Raw genomic sequence first — 21,973 nt, forward strand, 5'->3', positions numbered from 1 at the left:
ACATTCAACTTAAGATGTTTCCTTGTCAAAAACCAAAAACAAAAACACAATAAAAAAGGGAAATTAAACATAACTACGCAGAAAACGAACAAACAAACAAATAAAAGAGCAAATTTAATTTTAGAGCAAAACCCACTTTTTGTACACGAAAAGTAATAATTTAGCAATTAAAAATGTCAGTTTGAACAGTTTTGAACAAAGGCATTAAACAGCAGCAGTAGTAACAACATTGCCGTCACCAAAAACAACAGTACAACCGCAGCAGTTACAATAACAACTGCGACAGCAACCGCGAATGCATACATATTTTGCCAAACGAGGAAAACAGTTTTGTCGATAGCAGCTGAGGCGATAAACACGAATAACCTAATAGAATAGATTTAAATAGGAGAGGCACATGGCACAGGGAAAACACCTCCTTGTCTGGGGTCTTTATCGCTGAGCAAACAAAAATGGGAGTTCATCTCTAAAAGTACAGGAGTTTTCTTTAATGACCTCAAAGTAACAACTAGAAGTAGTCCTGGCCGAAGTATGCAGCTATATTTTCAACATCGGTCGGGTAGGACTAGACTCGGCGAAAGAGACATATGCCCATCGATGACTTCCTCAATACATAGGTTGATACAACAAGAGGGTCGCGGTTATGGATGTTTGTAATAAGGTTGGCTCTTGGGTCGTTGTCACCATAACGACACATTATGGGCTGGTGGTGAGTGGTGCAACAACTAGAAACGACATGTGGTTGGGTAGGTATGCACAGACAAATAGTCCCATTAATCTCCTCCTCTGAGGACCATAGTACCAATCCGAAGCAGTTTTCCGTTGTGGCTAAGGGGGAAAAAAAGCAATGACGTAGATGATTCAAATGAGGAATCCAGCTACTACAAGTGTGGAAGCAACGATCAAAAGAAGATTTACTTTGATGGATCTTGCAAAACAGAAAAGAAGAGAACAACAGAGACAGACGCAACAACAACAGCAAATTACAGAATCTTTTGTAATCAAAGTATTACAAGTTGTAGCGGAAGACGCTGCCTCGCTCATTCAGGGACCCCACGCTCCCACTTATGACCAGAAGCATTAACCTATTGTCTTGCGACGATGAGGAGGAGATGAACAATGAACAGGAGTGACAAATTATTGAGAGAAATAGAAAGAATAAAAGAAAAGAGGAAAGACCTTTCAAAAAGAAAAATGTAGCCGAAAAAAACGTGAGTTGAACGTACGAGGATGTTTTGTTCAAGAAGATTCGAGTTTCACGGTCGTTTGATTAACTAGCTGTGTCTTCATAAATATGATCGAAGATTTTTAAGTTTGGCGATGAAGACGATAAGTTAAATGGAGAACGGAAAGGGATGAAATAGAACCAGAGTTCAACAAACAGTCAGTGGCTAAGCTATTGGTGAAAACCACATCAATAATCCATAATAAACTAGAAAATTCCAGCCCAAGAACGGAGCAAGTAGTATTACTTGCCCCGTTTAACAGAGAAAATATTCGCGAGCGCCTTGTGTACACCAAGTTCCAATGCGCTGAGTGACAGGGGAATAAAGTCGAGGGACGTAGGAGCTCTGGTCTAATTTATGTTGCAAGCTCTCACTTGCGTACGTATGACGTGCTCTCATTTGCTTCTTGTGTTGTTTTTCTTTATAGATTTATAGATTATATCGTTTAATAAATATTGTTTCGATATGTTCACAAGTTTGAATAATTAATGTGTGTGAGAGTGTGTGTTGTATAATTTCTTCGGTATTCTCTTCGTTTTTATATAACTTTGTATATTCCATGATTTTACGAGACCTTTACAAAGCATTTTCATTGTCAATATGGCGGCAAACGAGTCAGCTTTGAGACAACGATGGGGCGATGTTAAAATCCAGAGCTGTTGCTTCCGGGATTGGGATACATATCACCACCATGAAGTGTTCAGGAACAGCTACTGTCAAATCTGACTGATTCCACCAGACTCGTCTGTGATGTATCTAATACCAGAATCCACAAGCATATGGGAATATTCTGGACACTGGAGAGAGTACAACGAATCCAGATTGTCACACAGCACCATACATACATACATACATACATACACACACACACACACACACACACACACACACATATATATATATATATATATATATATATATATATATATATATATATATATATTACTTTGATGAGTGCCAACGCACGAAACTCTAAGACCTTGAATCACTGTTACTTTTGCTAAATATTAATAAAAGATATACACGTACTCATATTTTGAGTTCTATTTTTCATGTTTGCATCAACATACCTATGTGTGTGTATATATATATATATATATATATATATATATATATATATATATATATATATATATATATATATATATACAGGGCTTGGATAAAATAATGATAATGGAAACCCCTAGCATCCTAGGATTATAATTTTGAAGTATCTATAAAACTGTCAAAAGCTTGTTTATTTTTATGTTTTTTGATCTATTATTAGTGTTGCTTAATATGTTTTGCTAAAGTTGCTGTTTCTTTTCAGATATCATCAGAAAAAGGTAATTAAAATTCATTAAAATGACAGATCTATCGAACTTTCAAAGAAGTCAAATTGTTGGTGCGCGTATGGCAGGCGCTAGCGTAACGAAAACAGCCGAAATGTTTGGTGTATCAAGAAGTACTGCCTCGAAACTAATGACAGCCTTTGAGAAAGAGAGAAAACCCTCCTCGTCGAAACAAAACTCCGGAAGAAAACCAAAACTTTCAGAATCTAACGCGAATTGTTAAAACGGATGACAAAAGTACAGCTTCCAAAATTACTGAAGAGGTTAATGGCTGGCTCGAGAACCCAGTTTCCACAAAAACTGTTCGCCGGGAGCTATACAAAACTGGATTTCACGGGAGGGCTGCAATCAGCAAACCACTACTTTCAAAAACAAGTGTTGCAAAGCATTTGGAGTGGAATAAGAACCTACCGAATTCGTCCCTAGAGCAGTGGAAGAATGTTATTTTCTCGGACGAGTTATCCTTTATTTTATTTCCAACCACCGGCCGAGTATACGTGTGGAGACATCCAAAAGAAGCATTTGACCCAGACTGCCTTCTTCTAACTGTTAAACATGGAGGAGGATCTGTGAGGAGGGCTATATCTTGGGAGGAGGAGGACTATATCTTGGAAGGAGGAGGACTATATCTTGGAAGGAGGAGGACTATATCTTGGAAGGAGGAGGACGATATTTTGGAAGGAGGAGGGCTATATCTTGGAAGGAGGAGGACTATATCTTGGAGCTGAGATTTCCTCTTCAGTCAATGACGCAAAATATCATAGCAGTTTCGCGCCAATTACCATTGATACTGCTCAATTTTGCAGGTGCCAGTGCTTTCTAATAAGCTACTGGAAAAATGCTAGCGAATGTGTACTAAGACAGAAATAAGAAAGACGTTATATAAATACTACAAAGGATTATGCATATAATAGCATATATATATATATATATATATATATATATATATATATATAATAATATTAGGGACAAAATCCAAAATTACAGGTAAAAAACTCAATTAAAATCAATTTATAAAAAATTAAAATTAAATTGAGCCTTATAGATAAAGTATATATAAAATATATCGTTTTAGGGAAAATAACCAATTTTCAAGAACTCATCGATGAAAATCCACTATCACATATAGAAAAATTAATAATTAAAAGCACAATAAATGAGTATAATATAAAGTAAAGTAAATATCATAAGATAAATATAATAAAAAGATTACACGTGTTTCATAACCAATTTTCAAATAGAAAAGAAATTTAAATCGATTAAAATCAATTGAAATTATCGAAAATAAGTTCTATTCAAAAATATAGCTACTCGTCAGATCGTAAGTAGAACAATAATTAGATATATATCTCAACCAACAATAAGTACCAAATGAATTAATATGAAATACTTATTATATAAAGATAGAAAAATTATTTAAAAAATATCATAATATCAAAATAATAGCCATTCAATAATCATCCCTTCATCCATTATAATAACATGTATATTATATACAAAAAACATCTTACATAAATTATCATTGTTTTAAATTATCATTGTTTTAAATACAATTTGAACGAAGTTTAAGTTTAAAATAATAATGAAGATAAAATTAGTACATATTTAACCGGTGTAATAGTTAAAGCTATACTATTTAAAGCTAAAGACGTTTATTTAATTATAATTAAAGATCAATTGAATAATAGAAAAATACAAGATTATTTATTTCTACAAACGTAATAATAAAAAATATGAATGAAAAAATTATGAATGGAAAAAATTATGAATGAAAAAATTAGGAAAGAAAAAATTATTAAGAATAAAAGGTTAAACTTTATATATATATACAAAGTTTTGATTTTAAAAAAACTTTAACGATATTATAAACTATAAAGATTAATAATTAATCAAATAATATTAATCAAAAATAATCGAAAATATATCAACACTATTCCAATCGAAGTTCTAATATTATGTTGAAATGAAACTATAACTTCTAAATAATTTAGTGTTAAATAAGTTATCTATTAAAATAATCTATAAAGAACCAAATGAATAGTATAAAAACAAGAATACATATTATTTTCAAATAGTAGAAAATCTTTAGCAAAGTGAAAACAGTACTTATACAAATTTTTCCGTAATTAAAAACAATGATAATTTATGTAAGATGTTTTTTTGTATATAATATACATGTTATTATAATGGATGAAGGGATGATTATTGAATGGTTATTATTTTGATATTATGATATTTTTTAAATAATTTTTCTATCTTTATATAAGTATTTCATATTAATTCATTTGGTACTTATTGTTGGTTGAGATATATATCTAATTATTGTTCTACTTACGATCTGACGAGTAGCTATATTTTTGAATAGAACTTATTTTCGATAATTTCAATTGATTTTAATCGATTTAAATTTCTTTTCTATTTGAAAATTGGTTATGAAACACGTGTAATCTTTTTATTATATTTATCTTATGATATTTACTTTACTTTATATTATACTCATTTATTGTGCTTTTAATTATTAATTTTTCTATATGTGATAGTGGATTTTCATCGATGAGTTCTTGAAAATTGGTTATTTTCCCTAAAACTATATATATATATATATATATATATATATATATATATAACAGCATATATATACATACATACACATATACATGTATGTGTCTGTGTGGGTGTGTTCCTCGGTTAGATACACACACGGTTTATCTAGAATAAGAGAGATGTGGGTCGCGCTTTTACAGGTCTGCTCCATAAGAACTAACTTGAAGCTACGAATAACAATAACAACAGAAACAACAACTACACATTATTAATACAAAATGTGTCTGAGTAACGGTAACATTTATCATTGTCACACATTCACGAAGTAACTCTATTAAGCACAAGTTATGTAGTGAAACATTAATGCATGTCTCATAATTTCGAACTGTCACAATTACGTTTTACATAATGACGATTTCTTAGACAAGCACCTAATGGTAATTGGAGTGAAATTACGAAACGTGCAGCAAATGCTACTCTATGAGCATGTAACATGTGTTAGCGTTACATAATAACGCAAGTACGTGTGCCACTTTAACACTGTTAACAGTTACATATTCATACGGAAACCTTGCTTGATGTTCCTCAATAGCACTGTTATAGGGCTTTCCTATAAGTAGGTTATCTCCCTTGGCTAGGCGGCGTTCCATGTAGATAATTAAACTTCCGCAGACTACCCACGCCATTGTTATTGTTTTACGTCTTATCATGGATATAAAGCAGCTTGATGATTCAGCTATCGAAGTACTTACTGTGCCTGAGTTAAAGAAATATTTAAGATTATATGGACAGTATGTTACTGGAAGAAAGGTGGACTTGACTGAAAGGTTGAAAGGAATAAAAATTCTGTCGATGAAGAATGTCAACAAAGTAAATTCATCGGACGATAAGTCTGAAGTATCGGACGATACTTCAGACAGGAATAAGCAGAAGCTTATATCTCCTCTCGGTGAAGTATTGCCTGATCTAAAGATCTTTGTAAGTTGCCGAATTTCACAGAAAATGACATAATTACCTCGTGCTACGGATGAAATCAAAGCAACAGTTAAGGAGTGGCATATTTTACCACGACAGACACGTACACAGCATCGAATACCACGATGTGAGTGAAAGCTGCTCTCACTGTATTGTCCGGTGTCTGGTAATCCCTTCAATACCGACATCAAACCAAAAAAAAAATCCTGACCACAGAGTGTGGGTAATTATGTCAAAGGTCACTGGCAATGTGCATTCAGCTGATTGCAACTGTTAAAGCAAGTCACTGAGCATGCGTACATGTCATACGGGAGAGTTCCAATCAGGGGTGGATAACAACCTTATAGGAACCCCCTATATGTAACATATTAATACTACAACTCACCGCATGAAGATACGACTCATTGCTACATTGACTCACACGCAGATTTACTCATCTCTTTTGTTTCTCGTTGACTCTTTAGAATGGTATGACCTGTGCACATATTGCTGCCGAAAGGGGTAGCGTAGCTGTCATAAAGGAACTGATGAAGTTCAGCCGAGCTACAGTAACCACCGTACGGAACCGCGTGAGTATATATATATATATATATCCAAGTATCTATCTAAACATTGGGTTGTCAGATAAATTCGTTCGTTTTTTTTTTTCAATTTCTCCCCAATGTTTGAAAAGAGGTTAATTATTTATTCAAATTTCAAAAACGATAAATAAAAGTTACAGAGGAAGAATAAAGCTACAAAAAACAAAATATTGCAATAAAAATATTTTTCGTGTCAATTCAAATAGCATTGGAAAGGAATGAAATTAATGGCGGAGGGACAGTAAGAGACGAACGAATTTATCTGACAACCCTATACTTCGCCAGAGAGCACGTGAGGTCGTGTAAAATTGTGCTTCTATATGTTCATTAGTTTGAACTTGATGTGTATTAGTATATTCAAATATCTTCGCTTCACAAAAAAAAAAAATGGAAAAGTTACTTTATGAAGGTCGTTGATATCTATGACTAGGCTAATTGTGGACATTACTTTGGATATTCTACTAGATCTAAAGGATCTAGTAAAAACCAAGGAAGAGTTAGCATGAGTAGATGGCTAAAGTTTATGTCGAGGTTAATTATGGACAGGAATTAATGTATGTCAGCTTCCTAAAAACGTGTAATGGACAGCATTGGTTCTTTAAATTTCAAAGAACTGAAAGCATTACTTTCCATTACTTACATGTTTAAATATTCCTACAGAGAACTGAATCGCCAAACCATAACATCTAAATGCATCAGTGCGTTTTACTTAGTATCAGAACAGAACCCATGATCTTTGTTTGCCACCCCAGGCTAGTAAAGTCGATGGGTGAGATGATACTCAGTTTGAATTTTTATAAGTTGACCCCTGTATAAAAAGCAGAGAGAAATTTCCAGAGAGCACCATGAGTAATGAGTAGGAGATACATTTCGTGCAGGATTTTGAGTGAGGCATAAAATGATGATGGATGAGTAAAGAAAGGTGAAATGTGAGGCGAGACTGAGTAGAAGTATTTCAGAAGAGCACAAGTAATTGAAGCAATGATATAAGAAATATAAGAAGGATACAGCAGCATATATGTGAAACAGTGGTTGTGTCGATTTTTTTTTTGGGGGGGGGGATCCTCTTAGCCCCTTGTGGAGCCTAGGACCGGTTTCCCGGTTTCCATGGCGTATGTGTTCCCCCGCTAGCTGGACGGGACGCCAGTCCATCGCAGCTTTTTACTCAAGAAACAGGAAGAAAGAGTGAGAGAAAGTTGGGGTGAAAGAGTACAACAGGGGTCGTCACCACCCCCTGCCGGAGCCTCGTGAAGCTTTAGGTGTTTTCACTCAATAAACACACACAACGCCCGGTCTGGGAATCGAAACCGCGATCCTCCGACCGCGTGTCCGCTGCCTTAACCACTGGGCCATTGCGCCTCCTTGTGTCGATTTAGTGATTGATATTTTCTCCCTCGTGAAGAAATGGCCTGCATTTCAATGAGGTGTAGTAACAGTACTGTTCTGTGAATAGTAATCTAAAGCGTGTGTTAGTAGAATATTGTCTAAAATCAGCAAAGGACCAGAGCTGAACAAAGTTTCGGTTCTAAAAGTGCGGCCTCGCCTTTCTGATGCAATTTTGGCAATGTTATAAACGATGGGTCGTGATATGAAATCAAGGCGGTGAGCTGGTAGAACTGCTAGCACGTCGAACAAAATACTTAACGATATTTCTTCCGGCGCTTTATTTTTCTAAGTTCAAACCCAGCCGAGACCAACTTTGCATTCCATCCCTTCGAGGTCGATAAAATAAAGTGCCTGCTAAGTACTGGGATTGATGTAATCGACTTGCCTCCTACCGTCAAAATTGGTGACCTAGAAATCTGCAATAGACGGGCGCCCCGTGAAGGGGAATGTTGTGATCATGATCACTGATACGGCATGGAAACCCGGTAACCAGTCTTATGAGTACTGGGGCCCGAGAAAAAGCTATATATATATATATGTATGTGTGTGTGTGTGTGTGTGTGTGTGTGTGTATGTGTATAGTTGGAATTTACGAAAGAAAAAATTCAAAAGACGAAGACGGCTGTGTAAAAGAAGTTGTTCTTTCTTAGAGATATATTATCCAAGCGTACACCCGTTTAGCACTATATCGATTAACGATACTGGAAAATTTAATATGTGTATATGTACTAGTGTTTATCGTTGGTACCTAACGCTTCTGTTGTGTAAATATGTTTAAGAGCAATTCAACCGAAACGCAGCGTAGGCAATATGAATGAACTCATTAATTCGACTGGGCTACGATGATAATAAATGAATTGATTATTCTGTGTATGTATTCTCTGTTTTCTTTGTATATTATATATGTATGTGTGTATACATACATATAAATACACGCACACGCACACACACACACACACACACACATTATATATATATATATATATATATATATATATATATATATATATTAGGTTAGCAAGAAAGTTCTTACGAATTTTAATTTTGGTTTTAAATGATGTATTTTCAAATTAATTTTCGTTAAATTACTTTGACTTTATATATCATTTTAAAGCCCGTTTTTCGCTTTATCTAATCGTGTTACTCGTTTTCTTTTTGAAAAATTAGGCTATTTTTTCCGGAATGTTGAATACAACATGGACAAAAAGCAAATTCGCACAATTTTCTTATTCCAGTCCAAGCTAGGCGGAAAAGCTGCTGAAACAGCTCGCGATATCATCGATGCGTTTGGCCCAGGAACCACTAATGAACGTACAGCACAATGGTGGTTCAAGAAATTTCGTAGCGGTGACGAGATGATAAGCGTAGTGGTCGGCCATCGGATGTTGACAACGATCAACTAAGAGCCTTAGTCGAAGCCAATCCACGCACATCTGTTCGAGAGCTTGCTTCTGAATTAGACGTAACGTATACGAGAATTTCCAACCACTTGAAAGAGATTGGAAAAACAAAAGTACTTGAGAAATGGGTGCTGCACGAATTGAACGATAACCAAATAAACGCCTTTTTGAAGTGTCGTCTTCCCTTCTTTTACGCAACAAGAACGACCCGTTTCTCGACCGGATTGTAACTTGCGATGAAAAGTGGATTCTTTACGACAACCAGCGACGCTCATTTCAGTGGTTGGACGCCGTCGAAGCTCCATGGCAGTTCCCGAAGCCAAAGTTGCACCAAAAGAAGGTCATGGTGACTTTTTGGTGGTCTGCGGCCGGTCTCATCCATCACAGCTTTTTGGATCCAGGTTAAACCATTACAACGGAGAAGTGCTGTCAGCAAATGGATGAAATGCATAAGAAACTGCAACAACAGCCAGCATTGGTCAGTAGAAAAGGATCAATTTTTACCACAACAACGCTCGGTCGCACGTCGCACAACTGACCCTGCAGAAGTTGAACGAATAGGGCTACGAAACTCTGCCTCATCCGCCATACTCACCAGACCTCTCACCTACCGACTATCACTTTTTCAAGCATCTCAACAACTTCCTGCGTGAGAAATGCTTCAAAAACCAAGACGATGCCAAACACGCCTTCAACGACTTCATCGCCACCAGAACGCAGGGTTTTTACGCTACTGGCAGAAATAGGACTTGTTTCGCGTTGGCAAAAGTGTGTTGATTCTGGTGGTGTTTATTTCGTTTAGTAAAGTTTTGTTTGAGCTGAGATATGTGCATCTGAATTTAAAGGTTAAAAACCGCAAGAACTTTCTTGACAACCTAATATATATATATATATATATATATATATATATATATATATATATATATATATATATATATATATATATATATATATATATATATACACGAGTGAGTGAATAAGCGAAAGAAGGGCACTCAACAAATTTACTGGGAGTTACATGCACGGATCAAAACAGTCTACAAATTCGTTGGTTCTTTGAGTTTCAAGAGCGATACTAATCTTGAGTCATTTTGAATTTTGTGATTTTTTGACATTTAATAATTTTTATTTAACAGTTATTTACAGCATCCTTTTTTTCGGACCGGGTAAGGGTCCAGAAAAGGATGCTGTACATAACTGTTAAATACAATTATGGATGTGAAAGATTTGCGTTCTCCTTATCATTATTAATACTACACACACACACACACACACACACACACACACACACACACACACACACACACACACACACACACACACACACACACTCACCCCACTTCCCACCCCCCACCCCCCACACACTCACCCCCCCCACACACACACATACAAACACACATATATATATCTTTATTCATTTTTATATAAGGGCATTACTATACAAGTATACCTCACGCTAAACTACCATAATAAACACATTTTTACCGAACGCGAGGAAAATGCAACTCTCCAAATTAGCCTCTTAAAAACAGACTGAACTATATATCGAATCGATTTCCCAGTTATTACAACAATATGTAAGCTCTGCTCATCAGTATAGTATGGTTAAGATACATAAAAATAAACAAAAGATTCAACATACCAAAACGAATTCTCATGTATCCGGCATAGTACATAGAAGATTATTCATCTCTATATATCTATGTAAAAGGCGGGTTTTTTCGAATTGCACCTCGGTATACATGTTTTATTTCCGGAATAAAATTCAGCACTGAATATATTCCGGTTATATATTTATATATATTTGTTAAAGAGGACAACAAATGCATGTTTATTGTCCTCTTTCTGCTATATCGGAAATCTACAATGGCTCCATAATTTCCGTCTCGGCTATGAGCTTGGAGCCCAGATAATCTGTTGCAGCACTTACCCAGCGTACCTAGTCGTTTAGATCAACTATGAACAAAACCCCCGTCTGTGTTTGTCCCTCACCACCGCTTGATAACCGACGTTGGTGTATTTACGTCACCGTAACTTAGCGGTTCGGCAAAAGAGACCGATAGACTAAGTATTAGGCTTACAAAGAATAAGTCCTGGAGTCGATTCGTTCGACTAAAGGTGGTGCTCCAGTATGGCCGCAGTCAAATGACTGAAACAAGTAAAGGAATAAAAGAAGATAGATAGATAGATAGATAGATAGATAGATAGATAGATAGATAGATAGATAGACGGACACGGACGGACGGACAGACGGACGGACGGGCAGAGAGACAGAAAAGTGATCGAAGTGAATAAAAATTATATAAATACATGAGGATAAACTTGTAGTTTTGTCATTTTGACTGCTATGTTAGCATGACGGTACTGCCTGTTAATACCCTTAATTATTAATTGTATATATATGTATATATATATGTACATGTATCTATATATATATATATATGGGAGAATATACAAATAATAACAACAGACGAGGACAGGTGGTGTAAATAACAAAAGTATATATTAGTATGACGCTCGGGAATATATATATGTATATACATAGCACATGCATATAAATACGTACACACAAACACACACACACACACACACACACACACACACACACACACACACACACACACACGTATATATATAGTTGAAATTTATAGAAAAACAAAAGACGAAGACAGGTGTATGACCAACAAGCAAGTGTTTTAGTTTGACGCTCGGGAAAATGAAAAAGTCTTTTACGTTTCGAGCCTACGCTCTTCAACAGAAAGGAATAAGAGAATATATATATGTATGTATGTATGTACGTATGTAATATAATTTTTCTGAATCTTCAAATTTTTCAGTATGCTAGGCCACTGGTTTTAAATTGATATTAATCAAATTAATATTCAATTTTTCACCCTTATTATTTAAATTTATACATATATATATATATATATATATATATATATATACATTATGATTGACCGTTGACTGAACACTATTCAATTTTTTTTCTCCGTGTTTTTCTCCTTGTCTCCGTATTCTTTCTGTTGAAGAGCGTAGCTCGAAACGTCAAAGACTTTCCGTATTCCCGAGCGTCATACTAATATATACTTTTGTTATTTACACCACCTGTCCTCGTCTGTTGTTATTTTTTGTATATTCTCCCATATATATATATATATATATATATATATATATATATATATATATATATATAGGCGAATTCACACAAAAAAACAAAAGACGAAGACAGGTGGTGTAGAAAACAAACAGATGTATTAGTATAACGCTCGGGAATTGAAAAAGTCTTTAACGTTTCGAGCCTGCACTCTTCCACAGAAAAAAAAACAAGGAGAGAAAAAAGGGATATATATATATATATATATATATATATATAAAGATAAAAAATGCGAAATCAAATATTGTGAGAAGGGTAGAAACCTTTAGGATTATTCTTATTTATTTAATCACAGATCAGTCCTGATCGAGCAGATTTTATATCAACCGCTTTCTGGCCGTAACTATCCTTTATTTTTGTATACCAAGAGCTGAGTTGTGTTGTGTGTCTTTTCTTGTTTAAAACAGTAGATGGTGAGTTGAAGAAAATTCAGCTGTTATTTCTAGCAGTTTTAACGACCACAAAGACGTTCTCTTTTGCTCATGCATAAGGAAATTGTAATGGAAGAACGTGTCTTAGATATGTGTAATGATTTTTCAATTTGTTCAGTTGTAATAGTCAAAGTTGTCATGTCCCCAATTAGAGGATATTTTCGAAATCTCTGCTTATGAATAACGTGCAAATTTTGTGTTACATGAATACGTGGAGAAGGTTAATATGAGTGGAAAGTGGCATCTAATGCATTAGGGTGTATGTATGCGGGCAAAAGAATCAACAAATAGGCTGATCATTAACGTGCAGAAGGAATACGACGGAGCTTGTGAAACCTGGTCAATAAACAAATCTAGCAGCGTTCTTTGTGGACAGGAAATTAGAGTAGAGTAATCGATAAAACTTGAAATACAGAAAATGTTACGAATCCTACATATATTGATAAAAACAAGATAACTTAACCAAGCTGAAATAGCATAATAAATCGGTGGGAAGCTATCGAGATTCACCAATATGTTCACCTCGTCGTGGATGTCATGTAAAGAATCGTTCAAAGTGTTGTACCATATCATATATCAAAGATGGTTAATACTGTAGTTCGGATCTTATAGCAACATATTTTTGTTGTTGGCACTCCGTCGCTTACGACGTCGAGGGTTCCAGTTGATCCGATCAACGGAACAGCCTCTCGTGAAATTAATGTGCAGGTGGCTGAGCACTCCACAGACACGTGTGCCCCTAACGTAGTTCTCTGGGATATTCAGCGTGACAGGGCTGACCATTTGAATTACAGGTACAACAGAAACAGGAAGTAAGAGTGAGAGAAAGTTATGGTGAAAGAGTACAGCAGGGTTCGCCACCATCCCCTGCCAGAGCCTCGTGGAGCTTTAGGTGTTTTCGCTCAATAAACACTCACAACGCCCGGTCTGGGAATCGAAACCGCGATCCTGTGACCGCGAGTCCGCTGCCCTAACCACTGGGCCATTGCGCCTCCACTATAGCAACATAGGACAAAAGACAAAGGATCCAGTTCTAAAAACGAGGTCTTGTCTTTTATACATGTTTAGCCTCGCAATAACTGATTAAATGAACGTTGGTGTTCTTTGCAGAAAACGGGAAACACAGCCCTACACCTGGCGGCCTCTGGTGGACATAAGAATGTATTACTCACCATATTGGAGGCTGGAGCTCTGGCCACTGACGAGAACCACGTAAGTCTTTTATTGTTGGCATTGGCTGAGTTCAGTGTAAGTATGCATGTGTGTGTGTGTGTGTTTGTGTGTGTGCGAGAGAGGGGGTGAAGAAAGGGAGAGAGAAGAGAGACAGACTGACTGACAGACACACAAAGATCGTGTATGTGTGTAAGTGTGTGTGAGTGAGTGTGTGTGTGTGAGTGTGTATATGTGAGTGTAAATGTGAGAGTGAGTGAGTGTGTGTGTATGTGAGTGTGTGTGTGAGTGTTTGCGTGTGAGTGTGTTTGAGAGAGAGAGGGGTGCAGAAAGAGACACTGAGTGACACACAAAGATTGTGTGAGTGTGTATGTGTGTGTGTGTGAGTGTGAGTGTGTGTGTGTGTGTGTGAGTGTGTGTGTGTGTGAGAGAGAGAGAGAGAGAGAGTGTGTGTATGTGTATTTGTGTGTGTATGAATGTGTGAGTGTGTGTAAGAGAGAGAGTGGGGTGGAGAAAGGAGGAGAGAGAAGGAGAGACTGACTGACTGACAGACAGAGACTCTCTGTGTGTGAGTGTGTGAATGTGAGTGTTTGTGTGTGTGAGTGTTTGTGAGTGTGTGAGTGTGAGTGTGTGTGTGAGTGTATGTGTGTGTGTATGTGTGTGTGAGAGGGAGAGAGAGAGAGAGAGAGAATTAGCTGTCTACTGCTGCATCGTAGCCTTCAAGTTTTACCATTACTTCAGCTCGATCGGGACTGACCCAGCGTTGAACAACAAGGGAACTTAAGCCGATGAAGGAGACTCTATGGCAGTCATCTGGCCTGCTACAAACAGAAGCCAGTTTTCCCTCAAATCGTACCTGATAGTCTTTTACATTAGATAATGTAGTCCCGGGCACACTGCGCCTGAAAGAGGCACGGCATCCACGACTGGGAAATGATTTTGACCATTGATAGATTTGTTCGTTGAGATCTGATCTGGAGGTTAGAAGCAACTACGACAATTCCAACAACGAAATCATAAAAGGTGCGTCCCAACCCCTCTGTCGACGGTGACTCCATCAAACATATCATCACCACCACCACCATCATCATCATCATCATCATCGTCATCATTATCGTCATCACCAACACCACAATCATCATCATCATCATGGTCCCTACGACTCACAAAGCTGGAGCTTAATCCTCATCATTATCATCATCATTTCTCATTACACACCACATCATTAAGAAGTTTCTTGTTTGTTGTTGATTCCCCAGCATGGCATGACGACTCTGCATCTCGCGGCCCAATATGGCTATGTCCACATCCTCGAAGCGTTGAAGGATTCCATCTCGTGGGAATATACGAGTAAAAAGGTATTTCTTCAAATCCATTTGTTCATGTTGCATCAAGTGTTCAGAATTTATCTATTTAGTTTATCTGAGTCGCGAATGGAGAGAGAGAGAGAATTAAGTTCACCGAGCGTTGAGTCCAGGAAGAAGTTTCGATTTTTGATTCTCAACAGGGGCCATGTTCCTATCTTCACGTCCCTGGGAGACCGGAAGAAAGATATGGATCTTCCTAGAGGATATTGAATGCGAGCGAAATTTTGCCAACTTTTGCTCTGTAGGATCGCACAATCTGCTAGGAATAACACCCAACCAGTTCCTCTCAGATCATATTTTACCGTCATAAACAAAAAAAAAATGGCACATTGGATTTTTGTATTCGAAATATACTAAAGCTGAAAAAATGAGATTGTCATGACTGGAACGCCTTTAGTAAAAGTTCTGTAAGACCAAGGCTGATGAGAAGGTAATAAAAAACAATTTATATTCTATATATTCTAAAAATGGATTTGGGATTAAGAAGCTTGCTTAGCAACCACGAGGTCTCAGGTTCAGTTCTGCTGCGCTGTGCCTTGGGCAAGTGTCTTCTGCTATGGCCCCAGGCCGACCCATGCCTTGTGAGTGAATTTGGTAGATGGAATCTATGCAGAGTCCTCTTATGTATATGCATGCGTGTGTGTGTGTGTGTGTGTGTGTGTGTGTGTGTGTGTGTGTGTGTGTCCCAACCACTACTTGACAACCGGTGTTGACATGTTTACATTCCTGCAACTTAGCACTTCGGCAAAAGAGCCCGATAAAAAAAGTACCAGATTAAAAAAGGTAAGTACTGGGATCAATCTCTACGACCAAACCCAAGGTGGTACCCCAGCATGGCCGCAATCCAATGACTGAAACCAGATAAAAAATAAATGTAAACCCACATACATATATTACGGTTGAAAATTTAAAAAAAGACGAGATGGTCGCAACTTTAACATTTGTGATGAGAAGTATGCAAGACTGGGGACGTTTTTAGGGTCCACCAATAGAAAAACATCAAAGCAATAGAAATACATCAAAGCAATAGAAAAACATCAAAGCAATAGAAATACATCAAAGCAATAGAAATACATCAAAGCAATAGAAAAACATCAAAGCAATAGAAATACATCAAAGCAATAGAAAAACATCAAAGCAATAGAAATACATCAAAGCAATAGAAATACATCAAAGCAATAGAAAAACATCAAAGCAATAGAAATACATCAAAGCAATAGAAAAACATCAAAGCAATAGAAATACATCAAAGCAATAGAAATACATCAAAGCAATAGAAAAACATCAAAGCAATAGAAATACATCAAAGCAATAGAAATACATCAAAGCAATAGAAAAACATCAAAGCAATAGAAATACATCAAAGCAATAGAAATACATCAAAGCAATAGAAAAACATCAAAGCAATAGAAATACATCAAAGCAATAGAAATACATCAAAGCAATAGAAAAACATCAAAGCAATAGAAATACATCAAAGCAATAGAAATACATCAAAGCAATAGAAATACATCAAAGCAATAGAAAAACATCAAAGCAATAGAAATACATCAAAGCAATAGAAATACATCAAAGCAATAGAAAAACATCAAAGCAATAGAAAAACATCAAAGCAATAGAAAAACATCAAAGCAATAGAAAAACATCAAAGCAATAGAAATACATCAAAGCAATAGAAAAACATCAAAGCAATAGAAATACATCAAAGCAATAGAAATACATCAAAGCAATAGAAATACATCAAAGCAATAGAAAAACATCAAAGCAATAGAAAAACATCAAAGCAATAGAAAAACATCAAAGCAATAGAAATACATCAAAGCAATAGAAATACATCAAAGCAATAGAAATACATCAAAGCAATAGAAATACATCAAAGCAATAGAAAAACATCAAAGCAATAGAAAAACATCAAAGCAATAGAAATACATCAAAGCAATAGAAAAACATCAAAGCAATAGAAATACATCAAAGCAATAGAAAAACATCAAAGCAATAGAAAAACATCAAAGCAATAGAAAAACATCAAAGCAATAGAAATACATCAAAGCAATAGAAAAACATCAAAGCAATAGAAATACATCAAAGCAATAGAAATACATCAAAGCAATAGAAATACATCAAAGCAATAGAAAAACATCAAAGCAATAGAAAAACATCAAAGCAATAGAAAAACATCAAAGCAATAGAAATACATCAAAGCAATAGAAAAAACATCAAAGCAATAGAAAAACATCAAAGCAATAGAAATACATCAAAGCAATAGAAATACATCAAAGCAATAGAAATACATCAAAGCAATAGAAAAACATCAAAGCAATAGAAAAACATCAAAGCAATAGAAAAACATCAAAGCAATAGAAATACATCAAAGCAATAGAAATACATCAAAGCAATAGAAATACATCAAAGCAATAGAAATACATCAAAGCAATAGAAAAACATCAAAGCAATAGAAAAACATCAAAGCAATAGAAAAACATCAAAGCAATAGAAATACATCAAAGCAATAGAAAAACATCAAAGCAATAGAAATACATCAAAGCAATAGAAATACATCAAAGCAATAGAAAAACATCAAAGCAATAGAAAAACATCAAAGCAATAGAAATACATCAAAGCAATAGAAAAACATCAAAGCAATAGAAATACATCAAAGCAATAGAAATACATCAAAGCAATAGAAAAACATCAAAGCAATAGAAAAACATCAAAGCAATAGAAAAACATCAAAATCAATAGAAAAACATCAAAGCAATAGAAATACATCAAAGCAATAGAAAAACATCAAAGCAATAGAAATACATCAAAGCAATAGAAAAAACATCAAAGCAATAGAAATACATCAAAGCAATAGAAATACATCAAAGCAATAGAAATACATCAAAGCAATAGAAAAACATCAAAGCAATAGAAAAACATCAAAGCAATAGAAAAACATCAAAGCAATAGAAATACATCAAAGCAATAGAAAAACATCAAAGCAATAGAAATACATCAAAGCAATAGAAATACATCAAAGCAATAGAAATACATCAAAGCAATAGAAATACATCAAAGCAATAGAAAAACATCAAAGCAATAGAAATACATCAAAGCAATAGAAATACATCAAAGCAATAGAAATACATCAAAGCAATAGAAAAACATCAAAGCAATAGAAATACATCAAAGCAATAGAAAAACATCAAAGCAATAGAAATACATCAAAGCAATAGAAAAACATCAAAGCAATAGAAATACATCAAAGCAATAGAAATACATCAAAGCAATAGAAAAACATCAAAGCAATAGAAATACATCAAAGCAATAGAAATACATCAAAGCAATAGAAATACATCAAAGCAATAGAAATACATCAAAGCAATAGAAAAACATCAAAGCAATAGAAATACATCAAAGCAATAGAAATACATCAAAGCAATAGAAATACATCAAAGCAATAGAAATACATCAAAGCAATAGAAAAACATCAAAGCAATAGAAATACATCAAAGCAATAGAAATACATCAAAGCAATAGAAATACATCAAAGCAATAGAAATACATCAAAGCAATAGAAAAACATCAAAGCAATAGAAATACATCAAAGCAATAGAAATACATCAAAGCAATAGAAATACATCAAAGCAATAGAAAAACATCAAAGCAATAGAAATACATCAAAGTAATAGAAATACATCAAAGCAATAGAAATACATCAAAGCAATAGAAATACATCAAAGCAATAGAAATACATCAAAGCAATAGAAAAACATCAAAGCAATAGAAATACATCAAAGCAATAGAAATACATCAAAGCAATAGAAATACATCAAAGCAATAGAAATACATCAAAGCAATAGAAAAACATCAAAGCAATAGAAAAACATCAAAGCAATAGAAAAACATCAAAGCAATAGAAAAACATCAAAGCAATAGAAATACATCAAAGCAATAGAAAAACATCAAAGCAATAGAAATACATCAAAGCAATAGAAAAACATCAAAGCAATAGAAATACATCAAAGCAATAGAAAAACATCAAAGCAATAGGAATACATCAAAGCAATAGAAATACATCAAAGCAATAGAAATACATCAAAGCAATAGAAAAACATCAAAGCAATAGAAAAACATCAAAGCAATAGAAATACATCAAAGCAATAGAAATACATCAAAGCAATAGAAAAACATCAAAGCAATAGAAAAACATCAAAGCAATAGAAATACATCAAAGCAATAGAAATACATCAAAGCAATAGAAAAACATCAAAGCAATAGAAAAACATCAAAGCAATAGAAAAACATCAAAGCAATAGAAATACATCAAAGCAATAGAAATACATCAAAGCAATAGAAAAACATCAAAGCAATAGAAAAACATCAAAGCAATAGAAATACATCAAAGCAATAGAAATACATCAAAGCAATAGAAATACATCAAAGCAATAGAAAAACATCAAAGCAATAGAAATACATCAAAGCAATAGAAATACATCAAAGCAATAGAAATACATCAAAGCAATAGAAAAACATCAAAGCAATAGAAATACATCAAAGCAATAGAAATACATCAAAGCAATAGAAATACATCAAAGCAATAGAAATACATCAAAGCAATAGAAATACATCAAAGCAATAGAAAAACATCAAAGCAATAGAAATACATCAAAGCAATAGAAATACATCAAAGCAATAGAAATACATCAAAGCAATAGAAAAACATCAAAGCAATAGAAATACATCAAAGTAATAGAAATACATCAAAGCAATAGAAATACATCAAAGCAATAGAAATACATCAAAGCAATAGAAATACATCAAAGCAATAGAAAAACATCAAAGCAATAGAAATACATCAAAGCAATAGAAATACATCAAAGCAATAGAAATACATCAAAGCAATAGAAAAACATCAAAGCAATAGAAAAACATCAAAGCAATAGAAAAACATCAAAGCAATAGAAAAACATCAAAGCAATAGAAAAACATCAAAGCAATAGAAATACATCAAAGCAATAGAAAAACATCAAAGCAATAGAAATACATCAAAGCAATAGAAAAACATCAAAGCAATAGAAATACATCAAAGCAATAGAAAAACATCAAAGCAATAGGAATACATCAAAGCAATAGAAATACATCAAAGCAATAGAAATACATCAAAGCAATAGAAAAACATCAAAGCAATAGAAAAACATCAAAGCAATAGAAATACATCAAAGCAATAGAAATACATCAAAGCAATAGAAAAACATCAAAGCAATAGAAAAACATCAAAGCAATAGAAATACATCAAAGCAATAGAAATACATCAAAGCAATAGAAAAACATCAAAGCAATAGAAAAACATCAAAGCAATAGAAAAACATCAAAGCAATAGAAATACATCAAAGCAATAGAAATACATCAAAGCAATAGAAAAACATCAAAGCAATAGAAAAACATCAAAGCAATAGAAATACATCAAAGCAATAGAAATACATCAAAGCAATAGAAATACATCAAAGCAATAGAAATACATCAAAGCAATAGAAATACATCAAAGCAATAGAAATACATCAAAGCAATAGAAATACATCAAAGCAATAGAAAAACATCAAAGCAATAGAAAAACATCAAAGCAATAGAAATACATCAAAGCAATAGAAATACATCAAAGCAATAGAAATACATCAAAGCAATAGAAAAACATCAAAGCAATAGAAATACATCAAAGCAATAGAAATACATCAAAGCAATAGAAATACATCAAAGCAATAGAAAAACATCAAAGCAATAGAAATACATCAAAGCAATAGAAATACATCAAAGCAATAGAAATACATCAAAGCAATAGAAATACATCAAAGCAATAGAAAAACATCAAAGCAATAGAAATACATCAAAGCAATAGAAATACATCAAAGCAATAGAAATACATCAAAGCAATAGAAATACATCAAAGCAATAGAAATACATCAAAGCAATAGAAAAACATCAAAGCAATAGAAAAACATCAAAGCAATAGAAAAACATCAAAGCAATAGAAATACATCAAAGCAATAGAAAAACATCAAAGCAATAGAAATACATCAAAGCAATAGAAAAACATCAAAGCAATAGAAATACATCAAAGCAATAGAAAAACATCAAAGCAATAGGAATACATCAAAGCAATAGAAATACATCAAAGCAATAGAAATACATCAAAGCAATAGAAAAACATCAAAGCAATAGAAAAACATCAAAGCAATAGAAAAACATCAAAGCAATAGAAATACATCAAAGCAATAGAAAAACATCAAAGCAATAGAAATACATCAAAGCAATAGAAAAACATCAAAGCAATAGAAATACATCAAAGCAATAGAAAAACATCAAAGCAATAGGAATACATCAAAGCAATAGAAATACATCAAAGCAATAGAAATACATCAAAGC

General features: G+C 34.2%; 1 protein-coding gene across 1 annotated transcript in view; it reads left to right on the forward strand.

Moving 5' to 3' along the window:
* Positions 1-21,973, forward strand: part of LOC106878539 (uncharacterized) — a 197,662-nt gene that overhangs the window by 131,362 nt on the left and 44,327 nt on the right. Inside the window, exons 20-22 of the mRNA XM_089355785.1 lie at positions 6,541-6,645; positions 14,142-14,243; positions 15,461-15,559. Of these exons, the coding sequence (XP_089211911.1) occupies positions 6,541-6,645; positions 14,142-14,243; positions 15,461-15,559 (306 nt within the window). The remainder of the gene's footprint in view (positions 1-6,540; positions 6,646-14,141; positions 14,244-15,460; positions 15,560-21,973) is intronic.

Source organism: Octopus bimaculoides, chromosome 7 (genome assembly GCF_046866305.1).
Source record: "Octopus bimaculoides isolate indiv1 chromosome 7, ASM4686630v1, whole genome shotgun sequence".
Classification (NCBI taxonomy): Eukaryota; Metazoa; Mollusca; class Cephalopoda; order Octopoda; family Octopodidae; genus Octopus; species Octopus bimaculoides.